An 18,987-nucleotide genomic window follows, 5' to 3' on the forward strand; every position below is an offset into this window, starting at 1 on the left:
TGTAGATAGATCTATCAATACAACCTTCAACTATCCTACAAAAATGAACAAACCATTTGTCACGTGGAGCGGAGATTCGCCTTAAAATCGGGCCGTCCTCAGGCAAACCTGGCTTTGAACACGAAGGGAAGAACGTAAGATTGATGATTGTTACGTGCTATACAGACCGCCAGTTTTTCTTGCCACCAGCTCTCACATCCAACTGATAAATAAGGAAGAAAAATCGATGAAAATTAGACTAGAAGTACTAAAGGGCGATCAAACGCGAAACAATTCAGTTTCCACAACCATGGATTATTTAGCATTGAGAAAAGTTAGAGAGAAAATTACTGAAAATTATGGGGAGGGACGGGGAAAAAATGGTGCTTTGCTGCATTAACATCCTTTAAATAATTGGCCTAAGCTCCAATAATCTGGAAATCTTCCACATTCATCGAAGCGATGGCAAGTGGCCAAAGTCATTAATCAATACGGTTACTTAGCAATCCGTGCGCTGAAACCCCATGGGTTCCCCCTGGCAATTTAGGGCTGCATTTGAAAGCTGTTAAGTTGATGACGACATGAAGGAAGGGAAAATCAAAACATTTTGCCCCAGACATCAACAGCAAAACTGAGAATCATGGCAAAGCAGACATGACATGGAGGATGGAAGGATAACAAATCGTAGTCAGAACCAGTCATGATTGTAGCGGTATTTGCATGCGCCTGTTGCATCCATGCTGAAGATGGTGAGTAGTATCAAAATCGATTCCCATCGCAGGTCCAGTTCATGAGAGCCATCTTACCCAACTCAACCCAACCTGCTTACCCTTGCACGCTTGCTGACTGTGACCGACCCGGGATATCAGTAAGCCTTTATATTATTCTAATTATTAGCGTGAGAGTTATTCGGATCCTGCACAGGAACACCCCCACCCCACCTCCGTTTCCCGCCCCGCCCCTGCAAGTTTTGCCCTCGAATCAAAATATCTTGAGAGGAATATCAGAAGGGAGGTTGCATGGGGAGCCGGGGCGGGGTAAGAAGAGGCAATCTCTGTAGGAACATTGAAAAAAAGAGGTGAGGGAGAAGGAGATCAAGGCCAGTGTTGTCAGGTTGAAACGGTGCCTGCAAATAATGAAATCTAATGTCCCTATGCCTGACCGCAATGTCTCACATTATTGCGCATGAATGCATTTCACGCCCACTCAAACCGCCCGGGAGAAGTTCTAGAGGGATGAGGGTGGTGTGCGTGCGACACTCCCCGACTTACCTAGGTAGATTTGTAGAGTACTAATAACCATGCGGGATAGCTATCATGGCAAAAAGAAAAGTTTGTTCCTGTGCCAGGTTCCCGGGCTGTCTTTCTCCCTTTCTTTCCGCGCACATTGTGAGTGATTGAGCAAGACAGCAAAGAAAACAAACATTGCAGAACTGTACTTTTCCAATGGTTTGAGTGAAACTTCTCCTTCGTGCTTTTATGAGAAGGTCCATGGGTTTGACATGACTTACCTAGCTAGGTATGCATACTTACCTATGAATAGCTATGGCAATGGTTCATTACTACAAACATGGTGGATATCACTCAGTGCTGACACCTACGCAGTATGTCCTTCCAAGGTTCATTAGCTGATTGATTCTGAGGTTTATATAGAGGTATTTTACCTTGGGTATTCAAGTATAGTATTACCTGGTTTGTTTGGTGGTAAACTACGTAGTAAAAAATATCATCAGTAGTATTTTATCAGCCATCATGAGTTGCTGCTGGTGTCCGGATGGGCGGCGCGGTCACAAGATCAGGATGGTAATCGTTAACTATGTGGTATGTATTGTACTCCGTACCGTAGCCTTGTATATGGGTCTGTCAGCCGTTTGGTAAATATAACTAGTTGGATGAGATAACTAGTTACGGACTATGATCCCCCGAGATCCAGCCTAGATATTTATCTCTCCTCCCCCCCCTGTTGTGGTTTATTCCCCCAGGTCGTTGGAATATCTGGATTAACGAGAGGGAAGGTGTGTAAACACTGCAAGCTCCTGACTGCGATCCGTACCAGATTCAGCATACTCAACGGCAGGATGGATTTGATGGTGCTTAGGATTTTGTAGTTTTGTGAGAAGTTTGTGCTTGGATTTGATGTCTTGTTTGCAGCTGGGAGTTTTTAATGTTCCTATCTATTTTACAAATAGCGAGTTAATAATGACTTTATTCATCATCAAAGTTTATTTTGCCTTACCTAGAGCTTTGAAGAATCACCCGCCCGATTAAACGATTCTCAAGAGCTGCTGCTATTGGGCTCTGATTTTTAATTTAATTTATTTTTTAAGATCTCGCAGCCATAAACCAGCGCCAGCGAGGTAACTAGCCCGGGCTAGTGTCTGGCCCCTAAGCCGTTCTCGCTTGGGCGCGCGCTGCTGGTCCCAGCAACGTTTTCTCCTCTCCGCTTTTGGCTGGGACTGAACCCGGACCTTCTTCCCTCCCTTCCCCCCCCCAAACAAAAGGCGCTTTCCTCAAAGAGCCTCGTCCACGCTTTTTCTCCCTCCGCCAACCTGAAGTCTACTCCATCGCTTCTCATCTTCTATCCTCGAGAGTCGACTCAACGATAGGAACGCCTATCTTTCTTTCTTTTCAAGCGATATAGTGGGCTCCTTCTGCCAATTCCCTGCTACCTCATGTCGGTTTAGCGCTTTTGCCCGTTTTTTGTGTCGAAGAGCACCCAACGCATCCGGTTTGTCAACCCCCAATAGCCCTCGCATAGAGATAGCACCCGCTGCTCACCATCACTAAGCCGCCTACTTTGATGGCAATAACTCTCCCCTCTTATTTTAGAGCCACTGGTGCTTGAGAAGAAGGGGGAAAAAATAGATGAACTGGATTAGCTGACGATTTCCTCGCCTTTTTTTATTTTCCCATCCGCTGTAGGCACCATGACTCGGGGTGATGAAACCCTGCTTGCTGTAGCTGGCATCCTGCAGGGTCTGGCAAAGGATGTCCCCGACTCCGCATCGCTGCCTTTCAACAGCTACAAGTCCAACAATGCTACCAACGGCGATGTGGCGAAAATAAATCTGCCAGGCGAAAACAGCGATGGTAAGGCAGTTTTGGAACGGGAGTTGGAGGATCTGATCCGTAGGATCGGTACTATGCAATGTTTTGTGGTTAGTTGCCTTCGAATCCTCCTTTATAACACTCCTTTCAAGAGTCATTCTTGTAGAGATCGGATCTCTAGGGTGGCATTACCTCTCTTTGCTGGGAAAAGAGGTCTAAAATTTCATCATGCTGACCAACCTTATTTAGCCCCCATCCCGACGATCTACCCGCGCAGCGATTTCCAGTGGACAAGACACTAATTCCCACGGGTCACCTAAACCCCTCCCCGGATCCGATGTGAACTATGAAGACGATATACATTTCCTACAGAACCGAGTTCAACTTCAAGCACAAGAAATACAACTACAGAAAGATGTAATCTCCAGGGTTCGTGAGGAACTCAAAGAACAGGAGAAAAATACCGAGAAAGCCCTAGGGAAGGTGAAAAAGGAGGATGTCGGCATATTAGAGCGGGAACTACGCAAGCACCAACAGGCCAACGAGGCTTTCCAAAAGGCCTTACGAGAAATTGGCGGGATCATCACACAAGTTGCAAATGGAGACTTGTCTATGAAAGTTCAGATCCATCCGTTAGAAATGGACCCGGAAATCACGACATTTAAACGCACTATTAATACTATGATGGACCAACTCCAGGTTTTCGGGAGCGAAGTGTCAAGAGTGGCCCGGGAGGTCGGAACCGAAGGAATCCTTGGCGGGCAAGCTCAGATTACCGGAGTCCATGGTATCTGGAAAGAGCTGACGGAAAATGTAAATATCATGGCCAAGAATCTTACAGATCAAGTCCGAGAAATCGCAACTGTCACGACAGCCGTCGCCCATGGTGATCTCAGCCAGAAGATCGAAAGCAGAGCCAAAGGTGAAATTTTGGAGCTTCAGCAAACCATCAACACTATGGTGGATCAACTTCGTACATTTGCTACTGAAGTTACGCGGGTCGCCCGAGACGTGGGCACTGAGGGTGTACTAGGTGGACAAGCTCAGATTGAGGGAGTCCAAGGAATGTGGAACGAACTTACTGTTAATGTCAATGCCATGGCCGAAAATCTTACGACCCAAGTCCGTGATATTGCGATGGTAACGACGGCGGTCGCCAAGGGCGATCTTACACAGAAAGTCCAGGCTAACTGCAAGGGTGAAATTCTTGCTTTGAAAACAATTATCAATTCCATGGTTGACCAACTGAAGCAATTTGCGCAAGAGGTCACAAAAATCGCCAAGGAGGTCGGAACAGATGGTGTCCTTGGTGGCCAGGCAACTGTTCATGATGTGGAAGGAACTTGGAAGGATCTCACTGAGAATGTTAACGGCATGGCCATGAACCTTACTACTCAGGTCCGCGAGATTGCTGACGTTACCACTGCTGTCGCCAAGGGTGACTTGACAAAGAAAGTCACTGCAGACGTGAAAGGCGAAATATTGGATTTGAAAAACACAATTAACGGAATGGTGGATAGACTGAACACCTTCGCCTTCGAGGTCAGCAAAGTGGCGCGAGAAGTCGGCACTGATGGCACTCTTGGCGGTCAGGCAAAGGTGGATAACGTGGAGGGTAAATGGAAGGATTTGACCGATAACGTCAACACCATGGCTCAAAATCTGACTTCTCAGGTGAGAGGGATATCTGAAGTAACCCAAGCTATTGCCAAGGGTGAACTTGCGAAGAAGATCGAAGTCCATGCTCAAGGTGAGATACTCACTTTGAAAGTGACGATCAATAACATGGTGGACCGCCTTGCCAACTTCGCCCACGAGCTCAAACGAGTGGCGCGCGATGTCGGAGTCGACGGAAAGATGGGTGGCCAAGCCAACGTTGAAGGAATTGCTGGTAGATGGAAAGAGATCACTGAGGACGTTAACACCATGGCTGAAAACTTGACATCTCAAGTGCGCGCTTTCGGAGAAATCACCGATGCAGCCACTGATGGTGATTTCACCAAACTAATCACCGTGAATGCTTCCGGCGAGATGGACGAGCTTAAGCGGAAGATCAATAAGATGGTTTCGAATCTTCGAGATAGTATTCAGCGAAACACTGCCGCCAGAGAAGCAGCAGAACTTGCCAACCGCACAAAGTCCGAGTTCCTCGCAAATATGAGTCACGAAATCCGAACCCCGATGAACGGCATCATAGGCATGACACAGCTGACGCTAGATACTGACGACCTCAAGCCATACCCGCGAGAGATGTTGAACGTGGTGCATAGCCTAGCCAATAGCTTATTGACGATTATTGACGATATCCTCGATATCTCCAAGATTGAAGCGAACCGCATGGTCATTGAAAAGATTCCATTTAGCATGAGAGGCACCGTATTCAACGCGCTTAAAACCTTAGCTGTAAAAGCCAACGAGAAGTTCTTGAGCCTTGCGTACCAAGTGGATAGTTCTGTTCCCGACTACGTCACTGGTGATCCGTTCAGATTACGTCAAATTATACTAAACTTGGTCGGGAACGCGATCAAATTTACGGAACATGGGGAAGTCAAACTTGCTATCAGCAGATCGGATCGAGAGGAATGTAAAGATAATGAATACGCGTTCGAATTCTCCGTTTCGGATACTGGAATCGGAATTGAGGAAGACAAGTTGGATTTGATCTTCGATACCTTCCAGCAAGCTGACGGCTCGACGACCAGGAAGTTCGGAGGAACTGGTCTGGGGCTATCTATTTCTAAGAGATTAGTGAATCTCATGGGTGGTGATGTTTGGGTTACCTCTGAATATGGCCTCGGAAGTAGCTTCCACTTCACGTGCGTTGTAGAACTGGCAGACCAGTCTATCAGCATGATTAGCGCGTCCCTCATGCCCTACAAAAACCACCGTGTTCTGTTCATCGACAAAGGCCAGACCGGTGGCCACGCAGAGGAAATTACTGAAATGCTGAAGCAGCTTGACCTAGAGCCCATTGTTGTGAAGGATGAATCGCAGGTACCACCACCGGAAATTCAGGATCCCACAGGCAAGGATTCTGGACATGCTTACGACGTTATAATCGTCGACTCCGTCGACACCGCGCGAAATCTGCGCACGTACGATGAGTTTAAATACATACCTATCGTTCTATTATGCCCTGTCGTTTCTGTCAGTCTGAAGTCAGCACTGGATCTGGGTATCACATCGTACATGACAACTCCTTGTCAGCCTATCGATCTAGGCAATGGCATGTTGCCTGCTCTTGAAGGACGTTCCACGCCAATAACTACGGACCACACAAGATCGTTTGATATTCTTTTGGCCGAGGACAACGATGTGAACCAGAGGGTTGCCGTCAAGATACTGGAGAAATGCAACCATGGCGTGACCGTTGTCAGCAATGGCCTTCAAGCTGTGGAAGCGATCAAGAAGCGTCGATACGACGTCATTTTGATGGATGTCCAAATGCCTGTTATGGGAGGATTCGAAGCTACGGGCAAGATCCGAGAATATGAAAAGAAAAACGGACTATCACGAACGCCCATTATCGCTTTGACCGCACACGCGATGCTCGGTGACCGGGAGAAATGTATCCAAGCCCAGATGGATGAATACCTGGCTAAACCTCTGAAACAGAACCAGATGATTCAAACCATCTTGAAGTGCGCAACTCTCGGTGGTTCCCTCCTGGAAAAGAGCAAGGAGCCAAGAATGTCGAGCAGCGGCGAGCCTCCTCACCACGTCCCCAACAGCAATGGAATGAAATCACTAGACACGAAGAACCAACGACCGGGGATGGACAGTCAAGCTACATCGGCATCTGGTGGTCCCAATCCGAATCAGAAATCTGACGTAGTGAGTACACGTCAAACCCGTGTGGCTAGTTCGTGGACTAAAGATTAGAAGTAGCATCTACTACGGTCATGGACCGGCTAAGTCAGCTTTCTCCTTGGTTTTCCAGGGTAGTTCCTGCCTCCTTTCCTTTTACTCACGACTCTTTCCTCTTTCCGTTCTCGTTTTATTTCTCTTTGCGACTTCGTTTACTTGTGTAAGACGATTATGGCCTCATTTCTGCATATATACTATTCGGTTTCGCTTTTTATATTTCCTAGCTATCTCTCGCTTTTGTTTTTCGCACTACTACCTCGTACCATTGCGTTTTTATTGTGGCCATGCTATCATTGTCGTTACTACTTTATTATCTTTTTGGTTTCACTTTATTCATTTTATTACCTTTTTTTGGGCTTTACCTTTCTTAATATGTCGTTGGTATTTGTCTTTTTTTTTGATGTTTCTTTAAATCTCTCTTCTATTTCCTCCCCCGTATCTCACATCACATTCTTCCCGTGTTTCTGAACGAATCTGCCCTGTTTGGCACCCCCGATATAGTTCCTTTTTGTTGAATTCGTTATCTTTGGCGTATGGCGTAGGCAGGGTTCAAACATATCCTCAATTTCGGCCGGGGAAAAACCAAGACGACCTGGGTGGTGGAGTGGAATAGTTGCGACGGCTTATTGATTTTATGTGTGTGTGTATAGGTGTTTTCGTCTTCTGTGTGTTTCTTAAAGAAGAGTGGAGCAGCAAGCAGCAACGTGTATTTCATTTTCGCACACGTAGTTATTAGTTATATCTGTGCGCCTTGTTTTTTTTTTTTTTTTTTCTACTGTCCCTTCTAATTTACTTTTCATCTTTTCTCAGTTACTATTTATATTTTAACCCTCTCCCCTTGAATCTATTTCCGTTATTTTTCTTTTGACCAGTGGACCCACTCGTTAATGCTATTTTTTTTTTTTAAAAAAAAAAAGAAAAAAAAATATTTGTGCCGCGGTTTTCCTCATCGGGAATATCATCATCACCATCGTCATACCATCCAATTTCAAGTGACGGGGCAAATTTTGGGAAATACGTTTGATATCTGTGTCACAGGCGTTGCGTGGTTGTCAGTCAGCTCTTGCTATACTTTTACCAAAATACCCTGCTTCGTTTCCTTTTGATGAGAAAGCCTTTTTCTCGATTTCTTTTTCTTTCCGGGCCTTTTTTTTTTCAAAACAAAAAGAAAAAAAGAAAAAAGAAAAAAAGGCTAGGAGTTGTGGGGGAGAGGAAGAGAATAAACAAATCCAAAGAGTTTCAAACATTATTTGAATTCCTAGCCTTCAAAACAATAATAATCAAAACAATCAACTATCCCACCGTGTGTCCAGCGCCAATTTATTCCCATGGGGATGCGTTGAGGACGGCCAGGTTCCAATCCTTGTGCGCCTGTTTCAGCTATTTATAAAGCGCCTCAAGAATCATATTCGTCTGCCTGTTGCTTCCTGTTGCTGGAATAGGATATATTTAACAGCAGGTAGCGATCGAATAACTGGTAACTACGCAGTACTTATTATGAAGGACTCAAAAGCCCAATCAACGCCCAAAGACTAGCCTGTCTGTCTGTAGGTGTGCGACGACGTCGCAAGACTGGATTGGATGGAGCTTGATTCAATGATGAATCCTGACGAATCATCCTTCTCCCGCCGTTGCAAAACGGCCAGATCGCGGCTTGCCGAACAGCTCACCTTGAAGGGAGCTTCCAACGTGCCTGCGATGCTGGAGCTTGATAGGCTCTATTTATCTAGCAGCCTGGGAGCCTTTTTATATTTGAAGGCTTCTGGAGAGTCGGCGATGCAAGGCGGAAATCAACCCTGCCTGTCTGAGTCTATGTTATGAGACATTAGAAACTAAGGTATCGAGTGCTTTTGGAAGATTCATGGGGACCTATCTGAGTATCGCCCCCAAGGCCTCAATATTTACTTCTAATTCTGTGTGACTACATAACTTCGGCTGGCCTCTGCTGGGTTTAATTTTTTGACATTCTCAGAGGAGGTTCAAATCCCGGACACACATATATTTTTTACGGTATCATTCCCTACTAAGTGCTCTTCTTCCAAAAGACTTGCAATTCATACCCAGTGTCAGATCAATGTTGAACTTCATAGAAACGTTCCGCGGTTTCGTGACCAGGACTCCCCCCGTTGCCTACACCACCACCCAAGACTATACAGGAATCCTATTTCCTCACCCGGATACCCCCTGAAATCCGCGTTCTAATCTACAAACTCAACTTCGGCCGCGATACAATCCACCTCTTGCACAACAAGGGCCGTATCAGTCATATCCGCATACCCTCTACGAAGCCGAACTAGGCGCAACGAATATGATCATTTTTACTTTCAATGCTCAGTCGACAGGTTGCAGGTCGCAGGTCTCCAGCCTTCCTCCTAACATGCCACCAAATCCACAATAGGCCGCCCCTCTCTTCTACTCCACGCCTGTCTTCCAGGAGACATGGAATCCATTCGCCAAGCTCATCGGGCCGGAGAACCTGTTCACATGTCAGATTCCTCCGGGCGCCACCCACCCGTCCACCTCTAGCTGGCGTAGAGTTGCTCCGGACCGCCCGCTTCCACCATCAGTAGCAGGGGGAGCCAACCAAAGACAGTGGTGGGACCGATGCTGTGGGCCTCGTCGGTGGCGGCGGATAGTAGCTACAACAAGGACGAGGAGAGGAACGTCTATGATGAGTTCTGCGATATATTGGCGACGAAAATGTATGGACTAAGGGTTCCTCATGCTTGTTCTGGTGTCGCTGCCTGCTGGCCCGGTTCGGTCGCTGGACGCTGAGTGGCATCGTCCCATCCGGCGCCTGAGGGGACTGATGGAGTTTTCGCTTGAGATACGGAATGAGTCTGATGCGGAGGCTGAGGATACGGAGGCCTTGGTAAGGTTTTTTTGAGGGAGACGGTTTGTACGCGGAGACAGAGGAGGGGGAGGGGGTTGTGTTGAAGTAATTCGGACTGGGTTGTTGCCCGTCCGTCCGAAGGGGAGCGGAGGCAAGGGAGGAGAGTGCTTAGATGTAATGTACTAGTGAAACTGCGCCTGTACTCTCCTTCGATAACTATATGATAATTCCTCATTGTTACATCGCGTGTGGTTTTAAGAGGTTCTTGAGGCTAGCCTTCCTTCTAATTTAAGCATATTTATTTTGCTTATAATAAAGTAAGATCCTAATCTGATACTATCCCTCGATAAAACATGTAGGTTAATGAATATATCAAGTTCATCCTGTCATAAGAAAAAAGAAAAGAAATTAACGCCAATTTTTTGATATTCTGATATGCGTAAGGAGTGTTGGTGCGTTTCAAAGAAATCATGTACATCGACGGTCCGACCATGGAAGAGAGCCCCTCATCAAAGTCAAGGAAAAAAACTGTAAAAATGAAGTCACAAATCATTAGAAGCCATGGGGGCGTCATTAAAGGAAGGACAGTAGTCGAAATGCCGCTGATGCTAGACGTATACTCATAATTTGAGAAACGCAAGATGATGAAAAGGAAGGGGTTTGGTGTAAGGTAAAATAGGAAGGTAAATGGATATAAGTTGAAAATTAGGAGATACGAGGTATAATCAATCATGAGGGATAAAATGTACGGTAATATCAAATTAACATAACTGGGCGTGGAGTAAAAATATTTAAAGCATGGACGATGGGCTTATCTCCCCTCCGCGCGTGCCACAAGTTGTCGTTTATATTTCATTTAGAAGAAGACCGGAAGAGCGAACCTCCGTTCTCTGAGATACCCAGAATGGGTAGGATATGCCTCTGAATATGGAGGCTCAATGTGAGAGCTAGGAGTAGGATATGGTGGCGATGTCACTGGATAAGAGGACTTGACATCACTGCTCGTGCCAGTAGGATAGGGTGACGATGTCACTGGATATGAGGACATGACATCACTGCTCGTGCCAGTAGGATAGGGTGACGATGTCACTGGATATGAGGACTTGACATCACTGCTCGTGCCAGTAGGATAGGGTGACGATGTCACTGGATATGAGGACATGACATCACTGCTCGTGCCAGTAGGATAGGGTGACGATGTCACTGGATATGAGGACTTGACATCACTGCTCGTGCCAGTAGGATAGGGTGACGATGTCACTGGATATGAGGACTTGACATCACTGCTCGTGCCAGTAGGATAGGGTGATGATGTTACTGTATACGACGGTTCGACGTCACTGCTTGAAGGGTGATGAGAATAAGACGTGTGTGGGTAGTGAGGATACGAAGGTTGTGGATAGTGAGGATAAGATGATGTTGTTGGATATGAGGGCTTGACATCACTGCTCGTAGGATGATGAGAATAAGACGAGTGTGGGTAGTGAGGATACGACGGGTGTGGATAGTGAGGATACGACGGGTATGGATAGTGTGATGTCATTGGATATGAGGGCTTGACATCACTGCTCATGCCAGTAGGATATGGTGACGTCGTTGGATACGACTGTTCGACGTAACTGCTAGTAGGGTGATAAGACTGTGGTGGATAGTGAGGATAAGACGTGGGTGAAGAGTGAGGATAAGACTGGGGTGGATAGTGAGGATACGACGGGTATGGATAGTGTGATGTCATTGGATATGAGGGCTTGACATCACTGCTCATGCCAGTAGGATATGGTGACGTCGTTGGATACGACTGTTCGACGTAACTGCTAGTAGGGTGATAAGACTGTGGTGGATAGTGAGGATAAGACGTGGGTGAAGAGTGAGGATAAGACTGGGGTGGATAGTGAGGATAAGACGTGGGTGAATAGTGAGGATAAGAGGTAGGTGTAGTTGTTGTCTGGGGATACCATCCTCCGCAAGCATCGCCACCGCACTCAGTGACGGTGGTGGTAACCGTGTAAACTGTCGGGCAGCTTGTTAGGCAATAAGGAGGACACTCGGATGTGTGAGTGTAAGTAGGAGGCGGAGGAGTGTAAGTAGGAGGCGGAGGAGTGTAAGTAGGTAGGGTGAGCGTCTTAGTAATAGTATACCACGTAGTTGTCGTCCAGGTAGAAGCAGTTTCCCAGGTAGTATAGTAAGTATGGCCACCCGAGGAAGTGGTAGGTGTCGAGTGGGGGAACCACTTTGTTCTGGTTATCGTATCCGTTACAGTATAAGTTGTAACTCTATACGTGGTTTTGGTAGGATGGACGGAGTAAGACTTCGTAATAGTAGGATGGGTGGTGACTGGGTGTGAAGAAGGGGGAACTGGATATGAATCCGTAATGTTTGGAGGAACTTGATAGGAACCTGTAGCACTACTAGGGGGACTGACGGAGAAGGAGTCCGTAATAATAGGAGGGGTGGTGACTGGGTGTGAAGAAGAGGGAACTGGATATGAATCCGTAATGTTTGGAGGAACTGGATAGGAACCCGTCCCACTGGAAGGTGGAACTGGATAAGACTTCGTGGCACTGGGCGGATGGACTGGGTAAGAAGAGTCCGTCACAGAAGGTGGTTTCGAGGAAGATGGAGGCGCAACTGGATATGATGAGAATGATGAGTATGTAACTGGAGGTGGAGTTGGGTACGAGCTCGTATCACTGGGAGGAAGAGTCGGGTAATAAGAGTCAACCGAGGGATGCTCCGAGTAAGCAGGATACGAGTCCGTCACAGGAGGAACCGGATAGCTTGAATTAGTCTCCGACGCGGAATCCCCATAAGGAGGATACTTTCCTGGCAGCGCGAACGCAAATTCGGCGACGGCCGCCACGAAAAGCGTTGCAGACACCCTCATGACGAGAATCAGAGCACTCCGTCAAGAGATCTATGGTGTGGGCTATATAAGCTGGCTTTTTTGAGAGCGTCCGAAGCCAAGATAGCGACAGTTAAGACTAGCTAATCACTGAAAGCGAGCGGATTTGTCCAAGAGAACAAAGTGTAAAAACTTCTATAAGAAGATATAATCTTCAAACGAGTGTAGGCAAATAGGACGTTGACTGAAAGAAAGGGAACATCGCTCCCTTTATGAATATTTATACCCTTTTCAGCGGGTTTATCATTGTTGCCCAAGATATTGAGACTCCATGGGTCTAAAGTCTCTAGTGTCCCAGTAACTTGACGGAGAACAGGACTTGCATCTCCCCCCCTCGATGAATAATATCCAAGGGTATTCAAGAGCCCCACGAAGAGAAACGAGACTTGGTTGTTGAGGGAGATCTTCCCAGGCCAGAGGAGAAAAGTTTACTGCAACGCCTCAATGACGAAGGCGTGCCACCAGTTGATGCAGCCACAAGAGACAAGACGGGCGTTGCAACTGGAGCAATCGTCGTTGCCCAGCCCACCATGGTTCGTGGGATAAAAAATAATAAAAAATCATGGATGTTCCCATGGCCGAGGTCCGCTTGGCGGGAGAGTTGCCTCAACTGGGCCAGCAAACAGCAGGGCCATTCGTATAGAAGTGGAGGGTTTTGATATAAAAAGTCTCACAATTTAGTTATTGGATGACTAAAGCGGCCGAGATCTGGGTAAAATACCGCGTAATGCGCAATACATTCCGGCGTAAAGGCGGCTGAGAAGGTTACTAGTCGTTGTGGATTAAAAATAGAACTGTAATATATCGCGCTTAACTGTTCTTGGAATAATATTTACTTCTGTGGCTCAAACGAACGCAGATTTCAAACCCTAATAATAAGTGAACCAACCCCCCAGCCTCTTCGCTGTTATCAGCACCGTTCCAGTTTAGCTTAGGGCTGCCTCGATTTCGCCCTAAGGTTTAATTAACTATGCATAACTGCGTATGGTGGGTGATGTTCAGATGTGACAGCGATCGCCATAATTGGCCTGGTTTCACTCATGCCAAAAGCCACAAGTTGCGTCATAGTCCACTCACAGACTCCAAGGCAACCTGATGACGCCAAACTTGCCAAACTATCCGACCTTTTTCTCCCCGATTTCTACGGCAGAAAGGCTCCAAGAAACCTTGGATCAACCGCTTTCCATTTCCGTTGAGATTGCCGAGGGGGGTAGAGCCGTAACCCCCCCAACCACCCTTTCAGCTAGAACACTTTGACCGATGCCTTCAGTATTCCTACTTCCAAGGCAAAGTGGAAGTGTATGATTGCCCTAGATCGTTTTATTATTTCGGATGGAGGCGTTGGGGCAAGGAAATCTAAGATCGGTATACGAGTATAGTACAGACTTTCCTCAGGCTCTAAAAAGAACAACAGCCTGGCTTGGGCGATAGTCAAGCCATAATCGTTGGCCACACTATTGGCAGTTTTCAGGATCTTGTATCCATTCAAATACCCGTGGAATGTATGAGTATCATCGGAGAACGGTGTGCATAAACGAATTTTTGATGTCTGCCATTTTTATGTCGGACGTAAGTTATCCCTTCTCGCATGGCGCAGAAATGTTGCTCCACATTTTTTGGGACAAACTCTCCGACGAGCAATTCGCCAACTTCCATTTCCAACGCTTTTTGTCATTTTATTTATTGATAAATTTATTTATATTTTTAAGTCGAATCGTGAATGCACTGAGACCTGCCTACAACATCACGAGGAAGGCGAACGAGGTACCATCCCAATGAGGCAACAATTTTACGCCTGCCCTCCCTCATGGCATGGCACCTCGAGTGACTCAATCTTCTTTTTTGACGCGAACAAAGTCGGTTGTACTGGGCGCGGTCATTCCTGGCATCCTGAGACACATTTTATTAGTGTTCTAATTACTGGAAGCTATGATGCTGAGGGGAATGTAATTGATGAGATTTTGCGCTCGTCGCATCAAGGTGTACATCCCCGTCCGCCACTTATTTAGAGCTTAGTTCTCCACGACTTGATTTTAGGATTGGTGACTTGTCAAGTGTGGATATCTCTTGACCTTTTGGAAGCAACCTGCCTGCATATTCAAAAGGGCTAGAATTAAACGATGTCTCAGTTGATATCTCGTAGGCAATGCAGATGTAGAAAAATCCAACCCCAACCTGCCTTCCTGTTTTTTTCTTTTTTTGTCAACCGGCCTCGCCTCCAATGTTACGCTTCCTTTTTCGCCTTGAACTGCCACGTTTACTGCGAGCTCTAACTGGACAGCAGGGAACTCACAATGGTCAAGACTTGGGCTGCTTTGTGCCGACCGAAATTATGTTTACTTCTTCACATTGGATGATGGGTTGCTATATGGTCATTTGACTGATGAATCCATGCGATTAGGGAATCATTATTCACGATGAGTGTGCATTAGGTTGTCTAAATTTTCTATTTATTTCGACCACTTTGTCCAAGTGTTTCAGGGTTGCTAACCCGATTCGGTGTATCTTGACTTGATATCCCAATGCACACCCCATACTCTCATTTAATAGATCACCCGCACAGAGTCCGTCCATGCCGAACAACTTTCGCGGCGACAAAGCAAACCAATCCCGCAAAATAGCAGACGGTGGTAAATGTAATGAGACCCCAGTAATTGCCGCCATTGCTGGTAAGAATCGCTCCTGCGATTGGAGTGCCCGTCAAGGTTCTGGGAGGAGAACTGGTTAGCATCGAATTGGACCTGAGTTTGCATGATACCAGAAAAACCGCCAGAGGAACGTACCCAAGACTAACAACGGTATAAGCTGTTGCATAATATCGCCCATAGTCTTCTGTTTTACAGCATTCGCCGATGCAAACAGGCGTCAAGCTGATGTTGCTCCCGCTTCCGAATCCAAATACCAACGCATATACTACTAACATTGCAACGCTATCACCAGCCGGCAACCATAGGCAAGCGCAGGATAAGAAGCAAATCGCCACTGTCGCGATCATAGTGTTGAACCTTCCCATGTAATCTGCAGTGAACCCTGGGATCCATCTTCCGAAACAGGATCCGACATTAAGGATAGCAAGCACCTGGTACGAGAACTTTTCCGACATGCCGTGAGAAAGAGCATAAGCGGGGATATACGTGATCGGGATAAAAAGGCCCCATTCTATGAAGAATATTCCAAGCGTCGTCAGTGCAAATTGTGGTTCCCATAAGATCCGGAAGTCGGGAAGTATATTTTCCTTCGTTGCCTTTTTCTTTGGCAACCTCGACTTGATCAGTATGCACCCGATTGTTACTGAGACAAGCGTAACCAAAGCCATAGCGCGAGTCGCCCATGCAAAACCCACTTTGGGTAACAGATCCTGCATCATTAATGGGTACACAATGCCACCAACGCTCCCTCCTGTTGCGGCAATTCCCGTTGCTCTGCCCCTTAAACGGTAGAAGAAGTGGCCTGGGCTAGCGAAGGCCGGGGTGAAGATCAGAGACACAGCAATTCCACCAATAACCCCCCATACAACCATGAAATGCCAATATTCCTCGCAAAATCCGACCAGGGAAATGCTGAGCATTACCATGACGGCGCCTGCAAGGACGAGAAATCGAGGACCTTTGGCATCGAAGATTGGGCCGATTTGGAGACCACCAAAGAACATGAGGAACGCATAGATGCCGAATATCCAGCTGATGCTGCGCTGGCTATACTCCTTTAGCTGATGCGTACTTATCCATGCTAGAAATGATCCTAACGAATTCGAAAGACCCAGAGTGCCGAAGAGAGCCATGAAGGATCCAAAAACGACAAGATATGCCTCTACCCCGCCTTCGGGGTATATATTTCCCTCAAGATCTCTCGATAAGCCGTCCGCTCCGGGTAGTTGTGAACCTGGGCCATCGCCGTTCTCCTCTAGGGCTAGGGATGAATTTGATTTCCTGTTTGGGTATTTTTCGATATCCCTTATATTCTTGTCATCAGTGGCTCCTAAGGTTGAGAGTATATTTTCGGTCTCGATGAACCCCTTTCCGATATTCCCTTCTCCTTTTACTTTTTCGTCCATCTCAACATCGCCTATCTGTTTTTCGCCAGATGCTGTTGAAACCGATTGAGCCGGGGGAGGGGGGGATGATTCCCCTTGTTGGCCATCTTGGACATTAAGATGGCCGCTATTTTGTTCATTGAATCCCCCATCAACACCAGGGGCTTCAGGAATTCGTTTCATGAACTAGGCCGATATCCCCAATCTCGTTACAACTTTTGGCGGGCCAATCACTCAATCCCTGGTAAACGTTCATAAAAATAAACTCATACCGATAAGTCGGTTTCGTGTTGATTATCCTTTCTCTCAATTTTTCTATTTATTTTCTCCCACCCACCGGGATTTACGGAAGAGGAGAGCGAGAGTACGCTAGGCCAGCCCTAAATTCTCGATTACCATGTTTTTAGACTGGGAAGGGCTCAGTGGCGGAATTTCCTTTCCCGAGCAAGGGCTGGGACTCAGAAGTTCCCCATTGTTACTAATATAATGCTCGGCGTTGAAGGTTTTTTCTCGGTGGGTCCTCACTGGCTGTGGCGCCCGATGTTAACTAGTTCTCCTCATTCATAAATTAGAATTGTGGCGGTTTCTCGCCTCATCCTTGTGGTCTGGTCTGGAAACGGCGGAGCCCTCCGGTGCCGAGAGCACAGGTTCCCGTCGGCAGCTATTTATGTCATCGTAAAGCTAAATAGTAGTTGTCTATGTCACCTTTGAGAGGGAAACATGCTCATTAATATCTGATACCTTGCTGCAGCCGATTTATTCTTAGGATGCAATTCTCAAGAGAGCAGTTTTTGATTGTGATCATGGCACTCACAGCTTCTCCCCACAAAATCCAGATATGTGACTGTGTGAGTTCCCAAGTCATTGCCTAACTACCAGTGAAAACAAATATTCAGTGTCTGCAGACTGTGGGAAAGCTGTGTGTGCAGTATAGAGCCATTGTGTCATCTTCTACGGAGAAAAGAGGAATATTTGGAAAATATTTCCTTTTCCATAATTAGCCCATTTTAAATATTTCAGGAAAAAAGAAAGGGGGAGTTAAGTTATTAACTTATAAACATAAACAAGGAGTCTGTCTGTCTGGTTCTACTCTGAACTGAGGTAGATTGTGTTAACATTTCACTATGCAAGTAAGTATACTCCGTAGTATGCGCCTCTATGCGTCATCATACACAATAGATAAGATCTTGCATATTTTAAGAACTTAATAGAATCAACTATCTTACGAGTCTCTTTTCTCTTTTTGCCACTGCTTTGTTCATAACAGATGATGGTTGGTCGGTTCCTCAAAGTAGAAATATACATGTATAACTCTTGAAATCTATAAATATTTATTCTCTCACTGCCTCTTAAAATAGAAATGATGATAAAGTCCTTCATGACATTCATATTTCAATAATTTCCCTTATTTCATCCGTTGCAGTGTCAACTATACATGTACCTCTCCTGCTCGCAATCAAACACTTCTTGTGGGTAACTAGTAGTTAGTAGCCTGCTAGAGCCGGGCAAAGAAGGAAATAAAATAAAAAATAAACAGACGGCGGGTCAACGATGGGGTCTCGGCGCCGCCGCCATTGCCTTCCACAACGCTAGCTAGCCTGGAGGTTAAAAATAAATCTCAGACTGACTTTGACTTTCATTTGAGATTCACAAATTGTGAATCACTTTCATCTAAAGAGAAGAAGAATATAAATGTATAATTTTTTATATAAAAAAAAAATTCAATCTATCTTGTTTGAAAGTAATCAATTTTTTTCGAAAATAATAAATTATTCTCATATTTTTTTTTTTTTTTTTAAAGAAGGAGTTATAGATTATGATACTTTATATTTAAGAAATAGAAATATGAAAATAAAAATTATTATTATCATGAGAACATTGATTTCTCTACTCTGTAAACTTTAAAATAATACAGACATGTTGAATCAATGAAGTTGATTTACTTTTCTCATTCATGAATTATAAGCGGCCGCACGTGACCCAGCGAAGATGGGGGGGGTTCGTCGTCGCATCGCAACGGCATCCAAAATCTTACCCTCTAGATGTCCTCCCCGTCCCCCTCCATCGCGGCATGCGTCGAGAAGTTGTCATCCTCGTGAATAGCCCCCCCGGGGAGGGGGGGGGGGGGGGGGCGGGGCGGCAAGGTATCTATCATATGTCATATGCCCATGTCAGTCAGGACTCAGAACCTGGCCATCGATCGAGGCAAAAAGAAGCTCTTCGATCTGAAACGACGCCTTTTAGGCACATCTCGCCGTGACGAAAAGCACCGTTTGCCGCATCTCGGATAAAAAGTCCCTCCAAGGGGCAGGCATGGCGTGGTTGT

At 46.0% G+C, this 18,987-nt stretch overlaps 3 protein-coding genes across 4 annotated transcripts; 1 reads left to right on the top strand and 2 right to left on the bottom strand.

Moving 5' to 3' along the window:
• Positions 1-1,885: 1,885 nt before the first annotated feature.
• On the top strand, positions 1,886-10,131 carry BDCG_01834. 2 transcript variants are annotated; one of them, XM_045417383.1, is made up of 4 exons: positions 1,886-2,706; positions 2,901-3,136; positions 3,276-6,860; positions 6,912-7,677. In XM_045417383.1, exons 2-4 carry the CDS (start codon positions 2,906-2,908, stop codon positions 6,912-6,914), a joined length of 3,819 nt encoding a protein of 1,272 aa, XP_045279771.1. In that variant the 5' UTR covers positions 1,886-2,706; positions 2,901-2,905; the 3' UTR covers positions 6,915-7,677. The 2 variants fall into 2 exon arrangements, with proteins under 2 accessions (XP_045279771.1, XP_045274213.1); XM_045417382.1 differs by having other exon boundaries at positions 3,276-10,131.
• On the bottom strand, positions 6,177-13,391 carry BDCG_16435 (uncharacterized protein). Its single transcript, XM_045425667.1, has one exon. The coding sequence runs from the start codon at positions 12,608-12,610 to the stop codon at positions 10,583-10,585; it is 2,028 nt and encodes a 675-aa protein (XP_045279772.1). The 5' UTR covers positions 12,611-13,391; the 3' UTR covers positions 6,177-10,582.
• A 626-nt stretch (positions 13,392-14,017) lies between these two features.
• On the bottom strand, positions 14,018-17,814 carry BDCG_01835 (MFS monocarboxylate transporter). The gene is made up of 2 exons (XM_045417384.1): positions 15,412-17,814; positions 14,018-15,336 (listed from the first exon to the last, which is right to left on the bottom strand). Exons 1-2 carry the CDS (start codon positions 16,842-16,844, stop codon positions 15,180-15,182), a joined length of 1,590 nt encoding a protein of 529 aa, XP_045274214.1. The 5' UTR covers positions 16,845-17,814; the 3' UTR covers positions 14,018-15,179.
• Between the last annotated feature and the right edge of the window lie 1,173 nt (positions 17,815-18,987).

The sequence above is a fragment of the Blastomyces dermatitidis genome (assembly GCF_000003525.1).
Source record: "Blastomyces dermatitidis ER-3 genomic scaffold supercont1.2, whole genome shotgun sequence".
Taxonomy (NCBI): domain Eukaryota; kingdom Fungi; phylum Ascomycota; class Eurotiomycetes; order Onygenales; family Ajellomycetaceae; genus Blastomyces; species Blastomyces dermatitidis.

What these genes read in the sequence shown, in the direction of transcription:
- BDCG_01835 (XM_045417384.1), bottom strand. Translation starts at nt 16,844, where the DNA reads ATGAAACGAATTCCTGAAGCCCCTGGTGTTGATGGGGGATTCAATGAA. An exon ending in TATACCGTTGTTAGTCTTGG is followed by an intron (nt 15,337 to 15,411) that starts GTACGTTCCTCT and finishes TTCTCCTCCCAG; the next exon opens with AACCTTGACGGGCACTCCAA.
- BDCG_16435 (XM_045425667.1), bottom strand. Translation starts at nt 12,610, where the DNA reads ATGAGGGTGTCTGCAACGCTTTTCGTGGCGGCCGTCGCCGAATTTGCG.
- BDCG_01834 (XM_045417382.1), top strand. Translation starts at nt 2,906, where the DNA reads ATGACTCGGGGTGATGAAACCCTGCTTGCTGTAGCTGGCATCCTGCAG. An exon ending in GTACTATGCAATGTTTTGTG is followed by an intron (nt 3,137 to 3,275) that starts GTTAGTTGCCTT and finishes AACCTTATTTAG; the next exon opens with CCCCCATCCCGACGATCTAC.